This window comes from Bombus bifarius, unplaced genomic scaffold (assembly GCF_011952205.1).
Source record: "Bombus bifarius isolate JDL3187 unplaced genomic scaffold, Bbif_JDL3187 scf7180000007966, whole genome shotgun sequence".
Lineage (NCBI taxonomy): Eukaryota > Metazoa > Arthropoda > Insecta > Hymenoptera > Apidae > Bombus > Bombus bifarius.
Genome location: NW_022884352.1, coordinates 6,007,648 through 6,028,470, shown reverse-complemented (window position 1 = coordinate 6,028,470; position 20,823 = coordinate 6,007,648). Strand labels below are relative to the sequence as shown.

The window sequence follows — 20,823 nt, the reverse complement described above, 5'->3', positions numbered from 1 at the left end:
TTTACAATAAATTCCAGTACGTTTACCAAAATTTACTAACAATCCTCAAGCACTACGTTGGAATCTTTTGTACAGTATAAAGCCTCGCGATAGTTATCGTCAGAATTTATCATTATGGATCATATACTCCCCTATAAACCTGCGATAGATTCCAGTAGATTTAACAAAGTCTTTCAACAAACACCCTCTCACAGTACCATCTTTAGAACGTATTACACAAATGAAAGGTTCCCACCAATCCTCGTCAAAATCTATTCTATTCCAGGTTCTAAACCTACGAAATAAATTCCAGTAGATCGGCCAAAATTTCCGACAAATTCCCCTCCAATAACCTAAACCTACTCGGGTATAACTCGCCTGGAATATAGCCAGAGCTCTGCACCCGAGCCAACGCCAAGAAAGAAACTCGGAAGGTAGGAACGCTCGCACAGGTAGAACAGAACCTGTGTAGATGCGCAGTGCATGGATGCGCCTTCGAACAGCAGCGGCGAGAATCGTGAACCAGAGTCGTGTAGTTGCAACCCTGTGGCTCGTACGCGCAGGCGGTCGAAGTTCCTCGAAGACCGCCAAAAAGTATCGAGGTCGGCCGGCTAGTGGCGGAACGGGCCGAGTTGCGGCGGAAATTGTCGGGCCACGGCGAACAGCCACGAGCCAGACCCGTTGCGCGGTTTGCCTCGTTGCAGGCGCACAGTGCAGCCGCCGGTAGAAGCAGCCTCGCAGTCGCTGCTCGGCGATGTTTCAGCTGAGCTGAGCGCACGAGGAACGCTCGTGTCGCCGGCGCTGGCGTTCGTCTCTCTTCTCGTGCTTTTTCCGCTCGTTTCTCGCCGCCTTTCCATTCACCTTCACGCGCACGTTCCCGATTAACCCCGTGGACACCGGGCTCTGGCGCGATCCACCATCGAACGAAACCACCGACCACGACGTAAGTGCTCTGTGACAGTTATCACGGTGTTGCTTAGATACTATACTATACTCGTATTCTTTCGCTGTGACACGATGTATATCGGGGGAGGAATCGGGGAGAGGTAGACAGTGTGAATAGGAGCTGTTTGGTAGAATCTCGTTTGGTGAATTTTTGGTGGAATTGCATACGAGAATTGGTTTATTACGGGGGATCGTTACGTGTGTCAATGGTTAGATTTGAAGGTTGAGTTAAGTTAAGGGGTGGGTTTGTGTCAGTGTTTGTTAAGAATTGGCGGTTTTTTTGCGATGTGTTTTCGCTGGTGCCTTCGACCAATCGCCGGCTGTGTTTACATATGCGGTCGAATCGCTGTGCTCTATCCTTGACGATGAACGGCCTTCGTAACTTCGCCTCGTAAATTCGCACGGGCTCGTAGAAACGTGTTGTCGAGCCTAATCAGGTAACCGCTTGCTGAAAATGTCGCGACGATCATGTCGAACGATATATGTATTTCAACGGTATACATGTCTTGCTCGCACCACAGACATTCGGAACATTGTTTATCAAAAATATACGTGTTACAGTAATCGAAATATTACTACAAATTGAAATAAGAAAGTAGGATATTCGAGTGTAAAAATAAAATTCTTATTTCTGATCCTTGTTAACATTTCGATAATATAATGGATGTGGCAGTCGCAGCGGGACGATGACTAGTTGTTTACCCGTTTGTTTAATTAAAGGCTTGTATCCGTAATACGGTAAAATTGTGCACGAAACCGCGCGTTATTTCTGTCTGCCCAACCCCTCTCAGCCTGTCTAAAGTTACACGTTCGCTGCAATTCGATTACACTAGGCTAGCGTACTCGAAACGTTAATGATACTACAATGGAGCTTAATGAATGGTCGATTCGTGTTCTATTCGAAGCGTTTTTCTATTAAAACGCGTATAGGCGTCGATGACGTTTCGCGACCAAATCAGAAAACGACCCCCCGCCCCCCTCCCTCTTTGTGTGTGCGTGCGTGTGTGTTTCTCTCTGTCACGGCATCAGGTTTCGCGTGGAGTCACGTGAGGATGAGGGAAAAGAGTGGGCAGATCGATTCTAATCGTGCAACACACGGCACAATCGAAGTCGGGCCAACGGTGAACAACAGAGGGAGGAAAAGTGGCATAAAAATAGAAGTCAGAGCACAGGACGTGTACTTGGCCGTGTAGCCTATGCGATACGATGTTATCCTGCCGCGGTGGGTGTCCTTGTTCTTGCGACCGCCATTACGACATGTCAAGGCGAGACGCATATGTACGTGTAATATTAGATCGAGCACGATAATCGTCGTGATAATAGCGTAATAATTTTTAACAGCGCGGTTCGAGGTTCGACCGTTTCTCGACGATATCTTCTTCCTTGCGTCCCTTCCTCCCTTCCTTTCTCTTTTTTTCCTTAGAATGTCTGGAGAAATTTGTGTGGAATTTACTGTATATATATATGAGATTATAACATAAAATGTTTAACTTTTAAGGATCGTATTGTGTTGCATTCTAAGAGAGATACGGTTAATTTAGATAGTTGAGGTTACGTATGCAATAAAGAATTCTTAGTTTTAGAATGATACGCATAGATACATTTGCACAGGTATTTATCGAAGACAAAGAAGATTTAGAAAAATGATACAAGAAAATTCAATGTTTCGCGTACTAAGAGCTGGTATGCATATATGGTGTTGTGTTTCCCCTTCTTTCTCCTTCTTTTCTCCCTCTCTTTGGAATTTCCAAAGGAATTTATTCAGATGTTTGTAGAGTATTGAATGTTGTTCCTTCAATCGTCACTATAATAGCATACAATTTCTAAGAGTATTTTTGATACACTGCTCCTTGACATTTTCTTCCTCTCATCTTTCCCTTCTGTGTATTAGATTGTATATAACATTCAATGATTTCTTACTATTCATGCTTCATTGAATTTTAAGAAGGATGACTTTAATTAAAAAATATTAAGGTTATACATATGTATGTGGAAGAGAATTCTCCGCTTTAAAATGGTATGTAATAATGTATCTTCAAAAACAGAAATGTTTATTCAAAAAGAATGAAGATTGGGAAAATTGATACTATAAAGTAGAACATTTTATATGGTAGATCTTAATACTTATAGCGCTGTTTTCCCTCTTTTCTCATTCAAATCTGCGTCAATTTTTAAAGAACTACAAATTGTTCATATCACGCTGCCGCGTTTTCTCACTTATCACTTCATTTTTTCCCGGCTGAAAGACGTAAAAGCAGAGCCGCAGTATCCGTGTAACCGTGCTCGTTGGAGTTTTTTTCGGAGTCTGCGAAAAAACGCGTGAACTTGCCCTTGCTCGAAAAACAGCGAATCCCAAGGTGGCGTGCGTTTCTACGGTGTCGGATGTACCACGTCAGTCAATATATCGACTCATTTCCGATAATGTATTGCCACTCGAAGCGATAACACGTACAAAAGCACACGCTTAGATTATGTTACACGTACATGACACGTCGAAAACGCCTTGCCTCGTATCGAATTTCTTACTCCTTTTTTTTACCCGGTTTCGAGATACTACAAACCATGTACCAACCTTTTTTAACGGCTCGTTCAATTGCTAGTAGAACAACGCGCGTTTTATTTGATACGCCTTCTTATCTCGAGAGAATGGTATCGAGTTTCGCGTATACACTTTACACACTATTATCTTTACTATGGTTAGGAAGACCGCGTCCATTTTTTGTGAGCTTTGTTCGATTTGGAATTGTTCCATAGTCCACAAACACGGAAATGAGTAATAGGTTAAGTTAGATTAGTAGATTTCTGTTCCTATTCGTCAAATGATCCATTATTTTTTAGATTTATTCGTGAAACATGAATATAATCACTGTTTTCTATGATTATTGATAGGATAATGTGATTCATTATCACATGTATTATTAAATCGTTAGAAACAAATCTCGCTACTTAGTAAATATGTAACAAATCCTTAGACTTTACAAATTAACTATGTTAGTAATAGCATGAATCTGTATAAGCTACATCCACGATCGAATCGAAATCGCAAATTAGACCATCGTAAATTTTTCATGTGAGAGACGTCAGAGTAAGCAAATTGACAGAAATCTTATGAGATTTGAATTTTTTGTGATCCAGTAACATACTCTAAAATTAGAACAAAAGGAATTATTGGAATTCCTAACTCAGCTTTCTACGATTACGACTCCTTTTTTCTGCCTTTGATCTACTTTTTTCATAGCTGGATTCCTTTCTCATGGCGTTGTATTATTTTTTTTCATGGTTGGAAATCCTTCTTCATTTCCTCCTGATGCTTCCTTCTTTTTTGCTGTTAGAATTCTTTCCTCAACGTCCTTGCACTATTTTGTGTAAATGGAGTTCCTTTTTATATTTTTACGTCTCACTTTCCTCTTTTTTTTTTTTTTTAGCCGTGGAATTCCTTCTCTAACGTTCTTGTGTTGTTTTTAAGTTTACAGCTACTTTTTTTTGAAGTTCCTGCGCTGCTTTTTTTAATCGATGAAATTTCTTCCTAACGTTGTCGTATTGTTATTTCTATGACTAGGATTCCTTTTACTCCTCATTTTTACATTTTCTTTTTTAGTACTTCCTGCTTGGTGTCTCTACTATCTTTTTAGTTACTGGAAAATTCTTTTTGATTGTTCTAACCTTCTTCCTTTCTTTTTTCCATTGAAATTTGTCTCAGTACTCTTGCATCCTTTTCTTTTCTTCAATCTTTCTTTCTTCTCAAGTTTAAAAGTTCTATCGATGCTAGAACTTTTTCTCTATATTCGAGAATCCTCATCCTGGTAGAATTGTTTCAAGGAATGCGGAAATTTTTCCAAGTCCCAGTTTCATCATGGCAGACGTATAGCAAGAACTCGAGTAATAAATTAGTTTCCCCATTTCGTTATTCCCCGACCACCTTGATAAACATTATCCATGAATCTGGAAGAGCAGAATCTGGAAGAGTAGTGCTACAACACTCCTGAGATATACAGCAATCAGATAGTTGCTAGGAACAATTTTTGAGAAAGTGATCCGCTAGTAACCACTGGTTGACCACAAAGGATGAACGTCGTTCTCTTCAAGTAATCGACTAGAAGATAATTGATAGCATATATCAGCCTTGGACACCTTGACAATGGCAGAAAAATCGAACTGGAGAATGGAGGTTTCCCTTGAAATATTTGCTGTCACCCATTCTGCCATAAATGTAATCTGATTAATACAATTTGTTTTAATCATCCAAAAGATGTCTATTTTTTCTATAAAATAATTGGGTACTTCATATTTGTGATTCTGCATCTTAATAAGAAACACGCCCATTCATAAGTCTCCGACAGTTATTATACTAGCTTCACAATTGGAAGAAGTTACGTATGTCTCAAAGACATCAGGAATTGGTATTTAGATATATGACAGTAACATGACAAAATATAGCAATTAATAAAGTTAATACTATATGATTTTTAAAACACAAATGCAATTTAAAGTTCATAATGTATGTGCATTGAATACCAAAGTTTTATTAAAAGTAGGAAACGTTGTAAGACCTTTATATTACAATGTTCATCAGTCACTGGAGATGCTGCATCATCTAATCTTCTTACTCTTACGTAGATAATTGATAAATAAATCACAAAGATTATAATGAAGCAACGTAGCTTCAAATCTTCTATATTTATTCAACCACTTCGATGTACAAATTAATAGGAATCTAGGAAGATTCAAGTGATTCAGAATCTCGAGGTTAGATGAAGTACTATATCTCACCCTAGTTCCAAGCTCCATTAAAACCATATAGAATCTTACATGCTATCATCATTGTTACTAAATCAATGGATAGTAGCATTACTCGATGTTTTAATTCAAGATCTCAAGATACTACGAAGACTACTATTATCCTAACGCCACTGATAGAGACGATAGCAGCATCTCGGGTGCAAATTGCAACGATGCGAGGGTACACGACCTAGCCACGGGTGACGTAACAGCTCGCGTATTTCTAGAGCAGCAGGTTAAGAATAGCACGGCAAGTAGACGGCTGAATTAAATATAGTCGGTGAACGACCGGCTAGCACAGTACGAAATTTCATTGAAGTCACGGAAATCCGTCAGAACATTGTCCAGCTGATAGACAAATTTTTTCGAACCACCAAAATAATCAATACGTGGGATCAATGAAACGTCGATTGTCATAAGAGGTTACATATGGGACGCTGAGAAGCGACGCTGATCACTTTCGTAAACCGTAATGTTAGGGAAAATTACAATTACTAGCGTGATTTTTCAAAATGTACCTCGAAATTGGCGATTATTTATACACATGTACATACGCGTTGTTTATACATATTGTATACACACACATATATATATATATATATATATTTCTGCGTGTAATAAACAAATTCATAGAAACTAGTGCTATGCTTCCTGAGGTGTTGAATATTAATTATGGATCTGACTAATGAAATTGTGAGCATCCTGCAAAATGGAGTTGATCAGTGACTTCTGGAAAGCACATATGACCATTCTAAATGAAAGGCTTCGAATTTTTTTTCCTTTCAATTTTTCCAATAACCAAAGCATCACAGAGCAGAAGATAGGGCATTGGCATATCTTCCCTTCCTTTTTTATTTTTTTACTCTAATCACTTGCAACAGAGAACTGTTTCATTCCACGTATTTCAGGAAGACATTAACGAGGATTATAAATATCGGGAAACGGGGGAAGAAATACAGATGACAAGGGACGTGGGATTGTAAAAAACGATTTGATGGAAAACCAATACCCAATAGTCATCTCCCGCTGACCTAGAACTCTTCCAGCTCGCCTGCTGAACTTTTATCAGTACATTGAAATTCTTCGCGAAACATATAAAAATTCCGATCACTCTATAAAGAATCATTCCCGAGGACTGCACACAGCATCCAGTGAATTCTTCCTTTTACAGACTGATAGACTACAGTGACTAACGAAAATATTCAAATATTTACTACAGAATATTTTTTTCAATATATTATGTGCATTAAATGTCGTGACCAGTGTAAATGAGACACGACTATCGTGACTATGAACAGTAACGTTCGAAACCATTCCGAAAACGTGTATAGAAGTTATAATACAAGACATTTATTGCAAGTATACATTCAGTGAAAAATTGAGTAGTAGTTTTAAACATACAACTAGTGCTACAGATGGTTTCACTATACATCGTTTTCTTGCCTTCGATCGTTTCGCCTTGTTAATAAACTGCAAACATATATGGAAATTCATATTTTCATTAAGATAAATAAGTAAGTGAAATTTAGATAGAAAATTTGTCTATCTACCAAATATCGTAACAAGTATTCTACTTTGGATATATTTTTACATATTAGTTCATTCTGTATATTTTTGCATCTTCAAATTTCACAGGAATACGTACAAATTCGCGATCTACTTATTAACAATAAATAATGGACTGTTCAAATACTTTGTTGGTCTTTGCAAAGTCTATGCTTTCAAGAAATATCTTGTATCTGCTACATGGATTCTCAGTTTATTCACAGTTTCAAATTTTACCAATATAATTACGATAGCCATGTGCCATTACAGTGGCAATAAATTTCAAAATGTTTTTTATAATATATACATATAAGGCTTCTAGGAGTGTTCGTACACTTTCGCCAGTCACCGTATTTACGAGTATGTAGAAGTTTTTAACGTTGAAGAGTCAGTGTTGCGACTAATTAAGCGTTTCGAACAAATGATCCATTATGAGACTCGGAGAGCTGCGTTTCTCTTGTCAACTACATTCCGGCCAATTGAAATGGTAGCCGCGTCGTTTCAATATCCTCGATGAAGTACAATACGCCGGTACAAGCTATTGTCCGACACGGTAATAATCGGATGCGATGTCATTAATTAATCAGCGCCGAAACGATTTCCCTTTGACGCGTGTTTCACTATACAAGACGCAATGCGTGTACATAGTTGCGAACAATCAGACCACTCGAAGGAGTTATTTTCCAGTGGTGTGAATAATCATGAATGGCTGGATTAATTTTCCTAAGGAGGAATACAGTGATGGATAAAAGAAAATTTAAAATCGATACACTGTGAATTTTAGTAACTTTTGTAGTAGACTAATTTGCTTATCATATTCCTTAACAATTGTTTATTGTGTGATGTATATTATATTTATTCATTGCTCTTATTAGATATAAATTTATAGTGCTTTCTTATATTTTTCATTTCAATTTTATATTTTTAATAATTTTTATATTTCAAATTTGCTTTCATTTCAGCAAAAAGAGAGAATGTTTGTAATGTTTGTAATGTTTCAACATGAAAATAAACCGAGGCATTATGCATACCAACTTTATGAAGATATTTTTTAACGTTAGGAAAATATAATTAAATCGAAGATGATCGAAAGAACGTAGCAGGTTTAAGTATAACGATGAATCTAATTTTTTTTTTATTCATCCACTCGATTCCATTTTTCTCCTTGTCCTGTGAATATTGATTTTAACAATATACAACAACCATACTAATTTTCGAATTTCTCTGTTTTAGATAATCAATCATGCCGGTGGTGCCAGCTTTGGCCGAGGGTGCTGGCCAACTGGAGGACCTTGACGAGCCTCCAGAGCCTCGTGTTCGCGGAGGAAGCGGAAGAGCCAGCCTGATGAAACCCCTGGTTGTTCTCGCGCTTCCTGGCATGTATCTCTTCTACAAGTACAGCCAATATAGAAGGGAACAACGCGAATTGTCTCGAAGGCGGGTCACCGAAAGGGAGCTTCAGCATCTTCATCATAAGATCGTAAGTAATTTGGATTTTAATATTAGTGTTGTAGAGTGATCCAGTCCAATATTTGGCGAATTTAAATGAAAGATGAATTTAATATGAAAATGTAGAGTACTGTACAATACAAAAGTCTTGGACCATTTATTAAAAAGAAAGATTTGGTTATTACGAGTGAATGTAGGAATACTCGAGGACTCTTTTGTACAATAAATTATCAACTGACAATGCGATCAAATATTTAAAATTCTTACGAAAGAAACCCCCTTTGTAGCTGTATGGTATTGTACCTACGAAAGTCTTGGACCATTTATTAAAAGGAAAGATTTCGTTGTTACGGATGAATGTAAAGATACTCGAGAGTTCTTTTGTACAATAAATTACCGACTGACGATGCAATCCGATATTTGAAATTCTTTCACAAGAAGATCTCTGTGAAAGTGTACAGCATTGTACAAAAGTCTTGGATCATTTACTGAAAGGAAAGGTTTTGCAACGAATGTAGGGATACTTGGGTCCTTTAAATAATGCATCAACTAATGATATTTAATGAATTGATAAGTTACAAGTACGTAGATGACTATGGCTTCTTACAACCTTACGTCAAATAAGATCCTCAAATAGCTTGCAATTCGTAAATTTCATTTACTATCACCAAGTCTGTGATTGTCGTGCAAATTGTCGCTTATCTGTGCTTACTTTTTGAACAAGTGTTTAATGTGTGTCTTTAAGAATACACAAAGGATACATACACAAAGGATATTATCGCTACAGATATACCAGTAAACTACACTAAAAATCGAAGAATTCATAAAATATCTCCTATTCCTCTTAATAATCCTTTTATGCGACTCTCTGATTCCACCTGTTGTGGCTTTTCCACGGTTCTGTCGTCTGCATAAAGAAAGGGCGACTTGATTTCTTCGTTGGAAATAGCGCAGCTTCATCCAGTGTTCATTATATTTTCATCGAGTTTCGGCAAGTGAAGAGTACGCCTCCCCTAAATATCCAGAGCTTCGTCGATTCTCTTCTTTCAATGAACCTGTGCCCTTTCGTATAATCGTGTTGCATCGTTGTTAAGAAGCTTTCGAGACATTCTCGCGATGATTACCCAGGGACGACAGCCTGGAAGAGGCGTATCTAAACACACGATATCCGAGAAAGTAGACTCGAAAGGATGAGACAGCCTTTACTATAGGAAAGCAAGGGAAAGGGAAGGAGGGTTCAATTACCCGAGGTTAACGCGATCATCCCTCACTCGAAAGCCTCTGTAACACCTCCGAAAGGCTAAAGCCATTTATTACTGTATATTTCCAGCCGTATTGAATGTCCTGCTTTGCTCACAAACCTGCCTTCAATTTTATATCCCAACACATACCCTTTTTACCTTCTTCTGTGTAGTTTGTCTTTTAACGTATTTTTAGGATTTACAAGCATTGCATTAAATTCATCTATGTCGAGTCCAAAGCAAGACGATTTTGGCTACAAAGTCCGTAACACACAGGTCGTTCTGAAATAATGTAAGCTCTTTGGAAGATTTTTAAGCATCGCACTAAATTGACTACTCGGAAGCCAACAAAACTGGCAATCTATCACCAGTCTAAATGCCAATAATTAATCAGACTTACTTTTTCTCTTTGAATCATTTTAATCGTGAAAAACAGGCCACGATAGTCGCACACGTTGAACAAATATCGATTTCAGTATACCCAGCGTACTTAATCTCCCAACTTAAGACTCTGATTTGTATCACGCTCCGATCGTACATCAGAGATTCGATTTCTTCTCTTCCTTTAAAGAACCAACGATATTATCTTGTGTACTCTTGAACTCACGCCCAATAGCGTTTTATGAAGGCAATTTGTCCGACTCTTAATAGGCGAACTGAAGTTTCTGCATCCGGAGATAATTATCGTAAGGTCACCTTGGAAAATTGCTTCCACCCAGCAGAGTTGAGTAGGTCAGTCGCAGTTTTGGCATGGTACGTGGAAAATGAAAATGGAAAAAGTGTCCCTGTCAGGATGGATGCCAAGCAGCAATATTCACGGCCTCTGGATCGGCGACTGGTCGGATAGCCTGGATATTTGGTTCGGTTACTATGGCCAACATTTCTGTCCCACCTAACTGGAATTTCTCGAATCCATTTAGCCACCGTCACCACTCTGATTTACTGCCTGTCTCGATTCCTCCTGTCGGTGACTGGAAACAAGGATATGATAGGAATATTCCTATCGGTTCGAATGTTCGATTCGTGAATATTATGCGGACCATTCAGCTGGTAGAAAAGGGAACACGGTAAGATAGGGTTATTCGAGACAAGTTTCTATATCTCAAAATTCAATGTTCAACCTTTTGCAGGGAATAGCGAAGCTTGTTGTACATTGTGAGAAGAATGCGGATTTTCGTGCATTGATGGAAAGTGTAAAAGCGCAAAAAGTAAAAAATTCATGTATACTATGCAAGAATATTGTAAAGTATTCCAAGCAGAATGTTGTAACGAACATAGGTGAAACAAATTTTTACTTAGATATCATCTTTTTGAATATAAAGATATAAAAATGCATGGAAATTCGCGGTCTGACTATGAGGAATTTATTTGTCTGCAATATGTAATAACGAAAGAATTAGAAAATATCGTGACATTTTCATATTTGTTTCAAACTTTATCGATCTAATCGTGATAATTGTGTCTCTAACGTTAACGAAATTTCGAAACGTTTCGTACAACACAGATAATATATTCATAAAAGATCTCTATAATTTCTCGGTTACTTTCGTGAGCTACTATATTTTCGTCATTTCTTTCTTTTCTACGTTTGAAGGGAGCAATTTATGAAAATGTATCCGCACTTAAAGGGTTAATCAGACCCTTCAGTCACGAAAGTTCCAGTGGAAAATCGAATTGGTCGTGGACCCGTTGCTGGAACTCGCGTGTCGGTAAACGACGACTGGGAGAGCCTTGGAATTTTTCGAGCTTATCGCGATATCCAGCCTGCTGCGACCTTAATAACCAACCTCAGGATCATTAATGACTGCAACGAATCGTTAGATTATCGGCACTGTTGCTAGTGCAGGTCTTGCTTTTGTAATTTTTGAAATATTCCAAACGCGCTCGCGTGCAAGTAAACGCTCGAAACCGATGTCTGTGTGTGTATAGTGATCGAAGAATGGGTCTTGACCTTGCATGTGTAGACACCCTGGCATTGATCATTTCGCCACGTGAATTGTCCGATCGTCGAATAGAACGTACAGTCTCTCATTATCGAATTAGGACCAGCGAAAACTTCAAACATTTTTCTTACTTTTAATCGGATTGGGACGTGTAGATAGTTCAGGATAAATCACTTAAGATTAGAATCTTAAATGGTTCAGTTCTAGAGAGAAATGTCTTAAAGAGAATTTAGATGGGTTTCAGGGGTAGCGAATTTTTGTGTAATAAATTTCTTTATAGATCGCTGCATAGAAATCATATAAACGACGAATAATATCTTTTTCAATCACGTTGTCGTCTGAACCATCATTGTAATGTGACTAGTGAAGAACAAATGACGTAACGTAATGCTAAAATACAGTTTTTTGATGAAAGTTTACCTCGTTTTACGAAATGGATATATAAAAATAATTTTCATAGTGACTGGCTGTCTCTTTTGCTACATCTTCCTTAGATTCTTAGGACAAATAATGTTTCCGTTCTTAATGGATCACATTTTCATGTAATTAACAAATTCCAGTAATAAGAGGGTATGAAGGCTCTCGCGATATATTGGTAAATTTTAATAATAAACAAGCATTTATAGCCATTTATAAAGATAAAGTTTTTGGTTTTGGAGACGTTTTAAGCAAGAGTCGACATAGTTTTCGGATCTCGAAGCCACGAGTCTTGATCCTGAAACCTCAACCTTGACAGTAGCACGTGGAAGTGGCCAGGTAAAAGTTGCTGGAAAGTCAAGTCCTTCTTGCTGGTTCGAAGGACTTCGTAACTCAACTGGCAGCTAGACATTGTGCCAGATAAGGTGCACGCCAACTCCGCGTTAAGATCGCGATCACCTGGTGTACGTGAACCTTAACGTCGTTCGTCTGACCTGCCGGAATACCTTTGCTACGTGGAAAAAGGAAAAAAGCGGGTTTCCTTCCCATTAACAGTCGACCAATTATGTATTTGCAAATTCTTCTTGCCACTTTCCATTTCAATTGGTCATTTTATTAATGAACCAATTTCTTTTCTTTTTTTTCTTTTTTTTTCAGTAAAGTAATACTTCGTAATTGCTTCAGCCTTATTCCAACATTAGTAACTACTAACATTCATTCCAGTAACGCGTTTAATAAATTCACTATTATTAGAGTGCGACTATTATTGGAGTTGCATTTCGTCGAAATACACAGAAATTAAAATGCAACAGTTGTATCAGTCGCACTACTTAAATAATTGAATCGATGCACCATATGCAGTAGTGAACGTATCAATATATAATAACTGCAGTATCACTTGTCTACTGGTATTTTTAACTTTCTATGTCACGTTGAAAACATTCTACGTACGTTTTATGTAAAGAAAGTAAAAGATAAGACAAAATAGCTATTTGATTGAGTAAAAATAACGAATTACGAATATGTAAGAAATATTTATGTTTAGAATAATTGTTATCGGCTGTTAAATATCTAAAAGAAGATAAAAATATTCTTCCACTGATATAATTCAATACTTGAAGGGTTCAGATAAGCACATCCAATTAATTTTCTTGAAAAAACTATACTTCTTGTTGCGTGACCACGTCCTACGTTATCCCTTACTCCCTGTTCTCATTGCATAGAATTTTCCGTAACTTAGGAATTTTCTTAATCTTAACCTGCTGCTCGATTACACAAAATCGAATCCCCGTAACTTCGTGTGAATAGCTAGCCTCGCAATATTCTTAGCGTTGAACTTACATCTTGTCGAAAATTGCAGTTCAAGAGGGTCTCTATTGTGACCTTATCCGAAGCTGCTAGCGACGTAACGCACGGGTGGCGCCAATGAACTCTCCCTTTGTGACAATGAACCGGGCGGTAATGTATATCCTGTGCATGTGTGGGTCGTGCCATTTTTAGAGCGCTTTCGTGTTAATTTCCTCGAATGAAACCAAGTTAATTAAGGAGAGCGAAGCGGACGAAGAACAAAGAGAGAAAAAAGAAAGGAAGATAAGGAGGGAGAAAAAAAGTGGAAAGAATGCAGCCGACTGGCCAATGACCTGAAAGCAGTCCAGCTTTAAGGGTTGATAATACCATTAGACCGACCGCATGAACCCCCATAATGCGCAGACCTTAGAAATGCCGATCGATGCAGCTTTCTGCTTCCGTTAGATTACGAGGCTTGTTCACTTTCCAGAACACAGGTTTCGGCAATTATCTCTATAATCGATCGACGTCAACGTATTTTAGGTTGGTCCCCTTTTTTCTTTTTTCTCTCTTCTTTTTTTTTTTTTTTTTTATAGGCAACAAGAAAAAATCTTTAATTAAACGAAACAGTTAGACGAGTATTTTCATCGTGAAATAAAAAGGCAAAGGAAATATCGATCGTGCAAGAGAACATGCTCCATCGTTGAGAGTATCTTGAACATTCTCCATTGCATTTTTCTCCTGTCTCGTGCTATTGTTTTAAAGCGATGACCGGCGAAGATCGGCCTCGCTCCTTTTATTGGATTCCAGGCAGACTCGAATACGCTCCAGTGGGGTTGCTCGCAAGAAAAACTGTTGCTCGAACGTCCCGGGATGAGTATCCCCGGCTGCATTTTCTCGGTACTCGTTGAATATCGCATGTGTTCACGCCACGTTCAACCCAGCTCTCTCGAATACCAAGCGCATTCTAGCTGATCCATTCCTTTTTCTTCCGTATTGCATGTATATTTGTTTTATCTTGTACAATTATTCATGAAACGTGGGTAGTTTCTTCTCATTTATAATTAATTAAATGGCTGGGGACATTTACATAAATTCGTAGCTTTATGTATATAATTCAAGAAGTGAAATTTAAGCAGAAATTTATTTCGTCCACTGAATGTTATAATTATTATACCTTGAATATTTAATGTTTTCGCGTATTACATGCAATCTCTGTGCTTTTGCATCCCGAAATTTCTCGTAAATCGATTTATCGTTGAGCGCATGAGTGTTGGAATGAGAGTGTGAAAAGAAGAAAATAACAAGAGTCAGTGTGTTGATTAATATTTTAAAATAAGAATTTTTACAACGTGCACGATAATGTAATAGCGCAAACTGTAATGCATTCTTCTTTGGAAGAGTATGAGTTAATTACTATTCTCTAAGTAGTATGTGTAGTTCCATTTATATATAATGGAATCCTATTTGCCGATAGCTCTCAATGGTGCCACAAAAGCTATATGTAGCATGTAGCAACCCAGTATTCTCCTTAAGAATTACCTTGGGACGTATCGTCATCCATTACAGTCATTCTTTCTATTTCTCAACCTGTATGTAAAACTTCTTTAATCTACGATGCATCAGAACACATGTTCTGTTATTATTGTTGGGCATACATCTTGGATACTTGCTGTGTCTGCACAAAATATATTCGGTACGTAAAAATACTTCCCACTGCTCTTTTTATTTTTCTAATTATTTTATCGTGAACCTATTATTTCCCCCGTATCACATTTGTCTTATAACATGAAATATGAAATAAAATATTAAATCCAAGATTAAATATTAAATTCAAGATTAAATATGAGATAAAATATTAAATCCAAGATTAAATATTAAATAAAATTTGCTTGAATTTCCCAATAAATGTACATGACATATGTTTTGCGTTGCGTGCTTAATGCTTATGTCCGCCGGTTTATCTTTATTATTATTAAATAAATTATTAAATAAATTAATATTAAATAAACAATTAAATCCAACGATTAATAGGAATTTCTAATAAAGCGAAAGTAATTGATAGATCGGTTCAGGTTCGCACAGAACAGAATGGTTCGGTAGTTAAATATTCCGCAGGCCTAATTATTGCTGGACCTAACTCTCAAAGCTTCTACAAGAGCCTCTCAACCGTGCACTTGGACGTTGGAGTAATCTTAAAAATTAACGACGTTGTTGTAAAGGATGTTCGCCATTTATCTTCGTGTTTCTGTGCTGCGGTTAGAACGATGAGGGTGGTTCGTAATGATCGTCAAAATGACATTATCCATCTGCATGCACGTATTTTCCTTTATATTCCATTAAAGCAACACTTGTGTCAGTTGAATTTCCACATTCGCAACGAAGATTAAATTTATTTAAGTATCTGACTATTATCTCGCAGAATTTTCCACGAAATTCATACGAGCTACTTCGATGAAGTACAAGTCAAGGTAGGTCGACACGTATGATTCTTAATTTATCGCGTTTCTCTTGTAACTCTTAAAAATATCTTTTACAAATTTTCCAATATTTAAATATTCGCTGGCAGAGTATGTTCGATAACAGAAATTTAAAAATTCACCAGCAAAAATGAGTCGAGTTAGATGTATCGTCAGATAGTTGAAAAACAACCATAAATAACGATGAATATTATATTGAAGCACGAAAACTTAAAAACTTTTCTAATATCTTTCTTCGATACGTGTTACGGAGTATTTTTGAACGAGAAATTTACCCTAGGGAAAGAAGAGGAAAGTTTGTTAGCTTTCACGTGGATGGAGGGTAATCATGGGACGTTTAAAACGCCCACGAAATCGGATTACGAGTTTGAAAGCGTTCTTCGTTTCGGATCTCGCGACAAATAGTCCCACGCTACTTGTGTAACCGAGCATTTCGGTTTAGAGTTTCTGTTATCTAACTCCAGAGGATTTTCCAGTTCCAATTTCGTCAGAGCTTAGAACCTGCATGGAATATCTTCGTTGAAATTTTTGGAATAGACATACTGCGATACATCGACGGATATCGAATTGAAATCGTAAAATTTCACCGAACATAACTTAATCTCCGACTGAAGCTTGGAATGCAAATCGATCACTAACTGAAACTACTCTGTATAATTTCGATGTTTATCTAATCAGTTAAATTCACTTTCGTAGTCTTCGGATCTCAGATAGATTTTCATTCGACGTTATTTTTGGGCTAGATAGTTTTGCAATATTTTCTGATGCAAGATAGAAGCAAACGAATTTTTAAAACGTACCGAAGGTTTTATATGAGATTTCACAATCTATGAATCTTAATATTTTGTTATATATCCGTTGAATTCATTTTGTGCTATTTTGCAATGAAGTAGTTGTAAACAGCCCTTGAAACTAAAAGCAAAGATAAATCATGGAGGTCTTTAAAATTTTCAAAGCGCCTTAAAAGTTTTAGATCGAATCGAGTTTAAATTAAATTTCGCAATCACCGGATCGTAATGTCTTTCAACGTATTGTCATATTTTATTCCGTATTATTTCGCGAATAGATTACGTAAAAAAGAACTTCCAAGTTAAAAGCAAGAGGGAAAGGATGCCGAGTTTCTTAAAATCTCCAACTCTTGGAGTTTCGGATAAAATCGCTGAATCGACACGATAAAATGTTGTCTAATGGAGATTCGTTCAAGCTGGAAGACATAATTCGGTGCTTCCGTGACGATGCAACTCTCCCCGTTGTCATTAATGGCTGCCGAGGAACTTCCTGCGAAATTGCAACGCGTGAGTGGATTCGCAGCTATTGTCTGGTTGCATCTTCAAGGATGAATGAAACTGTACCGCGTATAATTCACCGTAATGGAAGGAAAACGGTCGGTAGAATGGAACTGCGAGACAAAATGGGTTTGGAATAAGGTGAAGGGATGAGAAAAAAAATCATGATTATTCCGAGCGCTACAATTTTCTCAAGCTCGCCGTAAAACTGGTGCATTGGAGACCAATTAAAATTAACCTAACCTCGAAGATGACAAGGCTTTAGAAAATCGCGTTCCATCGAACGAAGCTTTTTAAATCGGAAATTCATCTCGATTTCGTGAGATCGACGCCTTTCGGAGAATCAGAAAGGGGACAGAAATAGCGTGGAAAAAGACCGAAGCTGGGAAGCCCAGTGCAATTGAAACGAAGAGTTTAATTACTGGGAGGCGAGATTTCTGGACGAACTACAGCACACGGCAGAAATAGAATAGTCATGATATTTCAGTCTGCCTTCAGGCTTAATGAGGCTCCATGTATAAGCAGACTGTGGCGTAATTTGTCTTCGTGGTGGAATATGGTAATACCATAATCGTCGTATCTATAATTAAGATTATAGTAAGGTAGGGTTATTCGAGTCGCTTAAGCTACAGCATATTGAGATGCAGTCTTGAAGTTTGCACAGATTATACAAGTTTGTATATTACGAGACACCATTTAATATACGATAAAAGAATAAGGAAATACCGTGTACTTTAGGTGCTGCAAGAAAAAATATTAAAAATGAAAAGATGATGAATTTTATGCAGATATTTTATTTAATTGTGCAAGCAACGATGCTATTGATTTAGAAGATGATATTTTTTAAAAATATAGTTCTTATGTAGACGATGTGAATTTTAAAGCAACTGAAAGATAGGAAACCTTAGGGATCGATACTGATATTGAGCATGACATTCCTGCTGCTGGGGAATGAAATTCAGAATTATGTGGAAAATAACAGACTGCAGACATTAGTTTCTGCATAGATTTCACGGTGAACAACGTTGTTAAATGTAGCGTTATTTATCTTGTTTTATGTTCAATGAGTAACAGCCAGTCTGTATTACACTACCTATTACACTGTAAAGTACCTCTTCGTGTACAAATTTAGAGCGAACTGTTTACTGTTACAAGCGTCTTTACGCTGATAGCGGAGCATGACAACCTATTCTGGCGAAGATGAACGTTTATAGACCGGTCTCCAACCGGTAGCAACCTCCAGAGACTTGTTACATTTCCTGAACGTTAGGCTGCCGTTTCGTTTCAGAAGAAGCATTAAATGGACCATGGAGGAATACACGAAGCAACAAGATTTCTCAGTTTCTTTCCTCTTCGATTTAAGGACGAGAAATCTGTGATCTAAAAATTTCATGGAAAAAAAGCAAAGAAATATTTATCTCACGTGTGCGAGTCGGGCGAAGTCACACGGAATGACATACAAAATTATGAGAGCAACCGGATGAGGAGACTGAAAAAGCGGAGGATGAAGCGTGACACAAGGGATGTGGAAACAAGTGGTGGCACGTGACGAAGGATCACGTCATTTATGGAAAGCGTTAATGAGGCGTTACTGCCTCGAGCGTCACTGCCGGCTGCGTAAGTTTTTCCTTCGCGGAAATAATCACGTGACGTCACCAGAACATACTCGACATTGTCGCACATTAATCTTCCAGCACAGTGAAATTGTACCATTGTTATTCATGTAAAGAAGTCCCAACGGAATAAAGCATAGAGTTCGTAGAAGTCAGTGAGATTTATTTAAGAAGCTAAAGAACACGCAGCATACCTTCTAACGTTCTGCTGCTAAGAGTGAGTGAATATTCTAACCGACGAAATGTTCGCAAAACCATTGATTTCCATTAGCCCACGACGCGGTACAGGGAAGGGTTTAATTTATGACACCGTCGAGGGTCAAGGCTTCTGATAAGAAGACTGAGAAACACTCTATTCCATTTATGTTAGAATTGTAAGAATTGTCCATTCAATTCCACAAATTTTTTATGGAATTCCATACAGTTCTATGCAGTTCTGTATAATTCGTCCAAGACGTATACATATATCGTATACAGCTATATAGAATTAATAGAATAACGTACACATATCTCACATACTCTGTTCGTATTTCCATAGAATTCCATAAAGTCGAATGCAATTTCATACAGTTGCATACAGTTTTAAATGTTTCATCCAAGCAGTATACCGCACTCAGCTATCAAAAATTTCTGACATATACGTGCCTCACACAGTATGTTGGTATTTCCATGCGAAAGCTGTCTAGAAGGGTAAAATTCTCAGCTCCGAAGGTACATAACTCATATCGTAGAAACATGATTCACTTCCAGTTCCGTTAAAAAATTAGATTTCACGTGGCGTGCAACACGCCAGGAAACGCTGAGTAAAGAGAGGGTGGCCGAAGGGGTAGACAACCCCTTGGACACACGAGCTGTTCTAGGAACACAATCGTGTACAGACGGAAAGTAATGCAGCGGGGGCGGAATAACGCATCGACTGGTATCGTACTGACGTGTTCATAATCTGAGTCGCCAAGAACAAAGGAACAAAGGTGGAAATCGATACGAGCGAGTTCAGATAGGCGCCCTGTCTCTGCTCTGGAGAGAGGTTCCAGACATTTCGTGTTTCGTTTTCTATTTCCGCGGGGGACAATGCACCTTCATCGATGCTGGATCGAAGCCTCGATACACCGCTGTGATTTGAATGCAGCCGAGACTGCGCCAACTAGACTTCATTCCATTCCATCGATTTCAACACTGTCACTGACAGCGATAGTAAACCCAATAACGTTATGATGTCTCATTGGAATCAATTTGCTGAGAAATTTCTGGATACTTTTCATCGATGCATCGATGCAAGTTTTTCGTTATCGTGAATATTTTTTATTTTATTATCCAATACATATGTATGTTTCCACTATCATCAGATATGTTTTATTATTTAATAATTACATAATTATTGGATTTATTGATATTTTGCCAAGAATAGCGTATGTAGGGTGAATTTGAGTCCCTGTAATGATATTACTATCATCAATATATATTATATTTAAAACTCCACTTATTGGATTCCACTTCGTTTTATTCTGGGAAACCTGGTCGCTGTGATGAACATAGTCAGCGATTTCGTTAGAATATATCAGGCATTAATATTGTATTATATTAATGTACGATGGAAATTGAACTCGATATATATATATGGGAATTGAATTTTAATATATATAATTTTTTATTAAAAAATTCATAAACTCTCCTCTACAATGAAATACGTCATAAATTTCTTATTTATAACATCAAGATAATCGGTGTTCTTCCAAGTCCTTATCATTATATCATTTCCATGTATTTGATGTTTCATTTTTTTCTAGATAGCTATTATGTATTGATCATACATCACAGATCTTCGCATAGAAGGAACATATTTTTGAATAGCAATTTTG

The 20,823-nt window shown here is 37.5% G+C and overlaps 1 protein-coding gene across 2 annotated transcripts in view; it reads left to right on the top strand.

Annotated features, from left to right (window-relative positions):
• The first annotated feature begins 573 nt into the window (after positions 1-573).
• LOC117208515 (fl(2)d-associated complex component) overlaps positions 574-20,823 on the top strand; it is a 45,311-nt gene continuing 25,061 nt past the window's right edge. Inside the window, exons 1-2 of one of the 2 annotated variants that reach the window (XM_033449714.1) lie at positions 574-922; positions 8,482-8,728. In XM_033449714.1, the coding sequence (XP_033305605.1) occupies positions 8,492-8,728 (237 nt within the window). In that variant the 5' untranslated portion in view covers positions 574-922; positions 8,482-8,491. Of the gene's footprint in view, positions 923-8,481; positions 8,729-20,823 lie in introns of those variants that run through there. The other variant, XM_033449718.1, reaches the window with a different exon arrangement.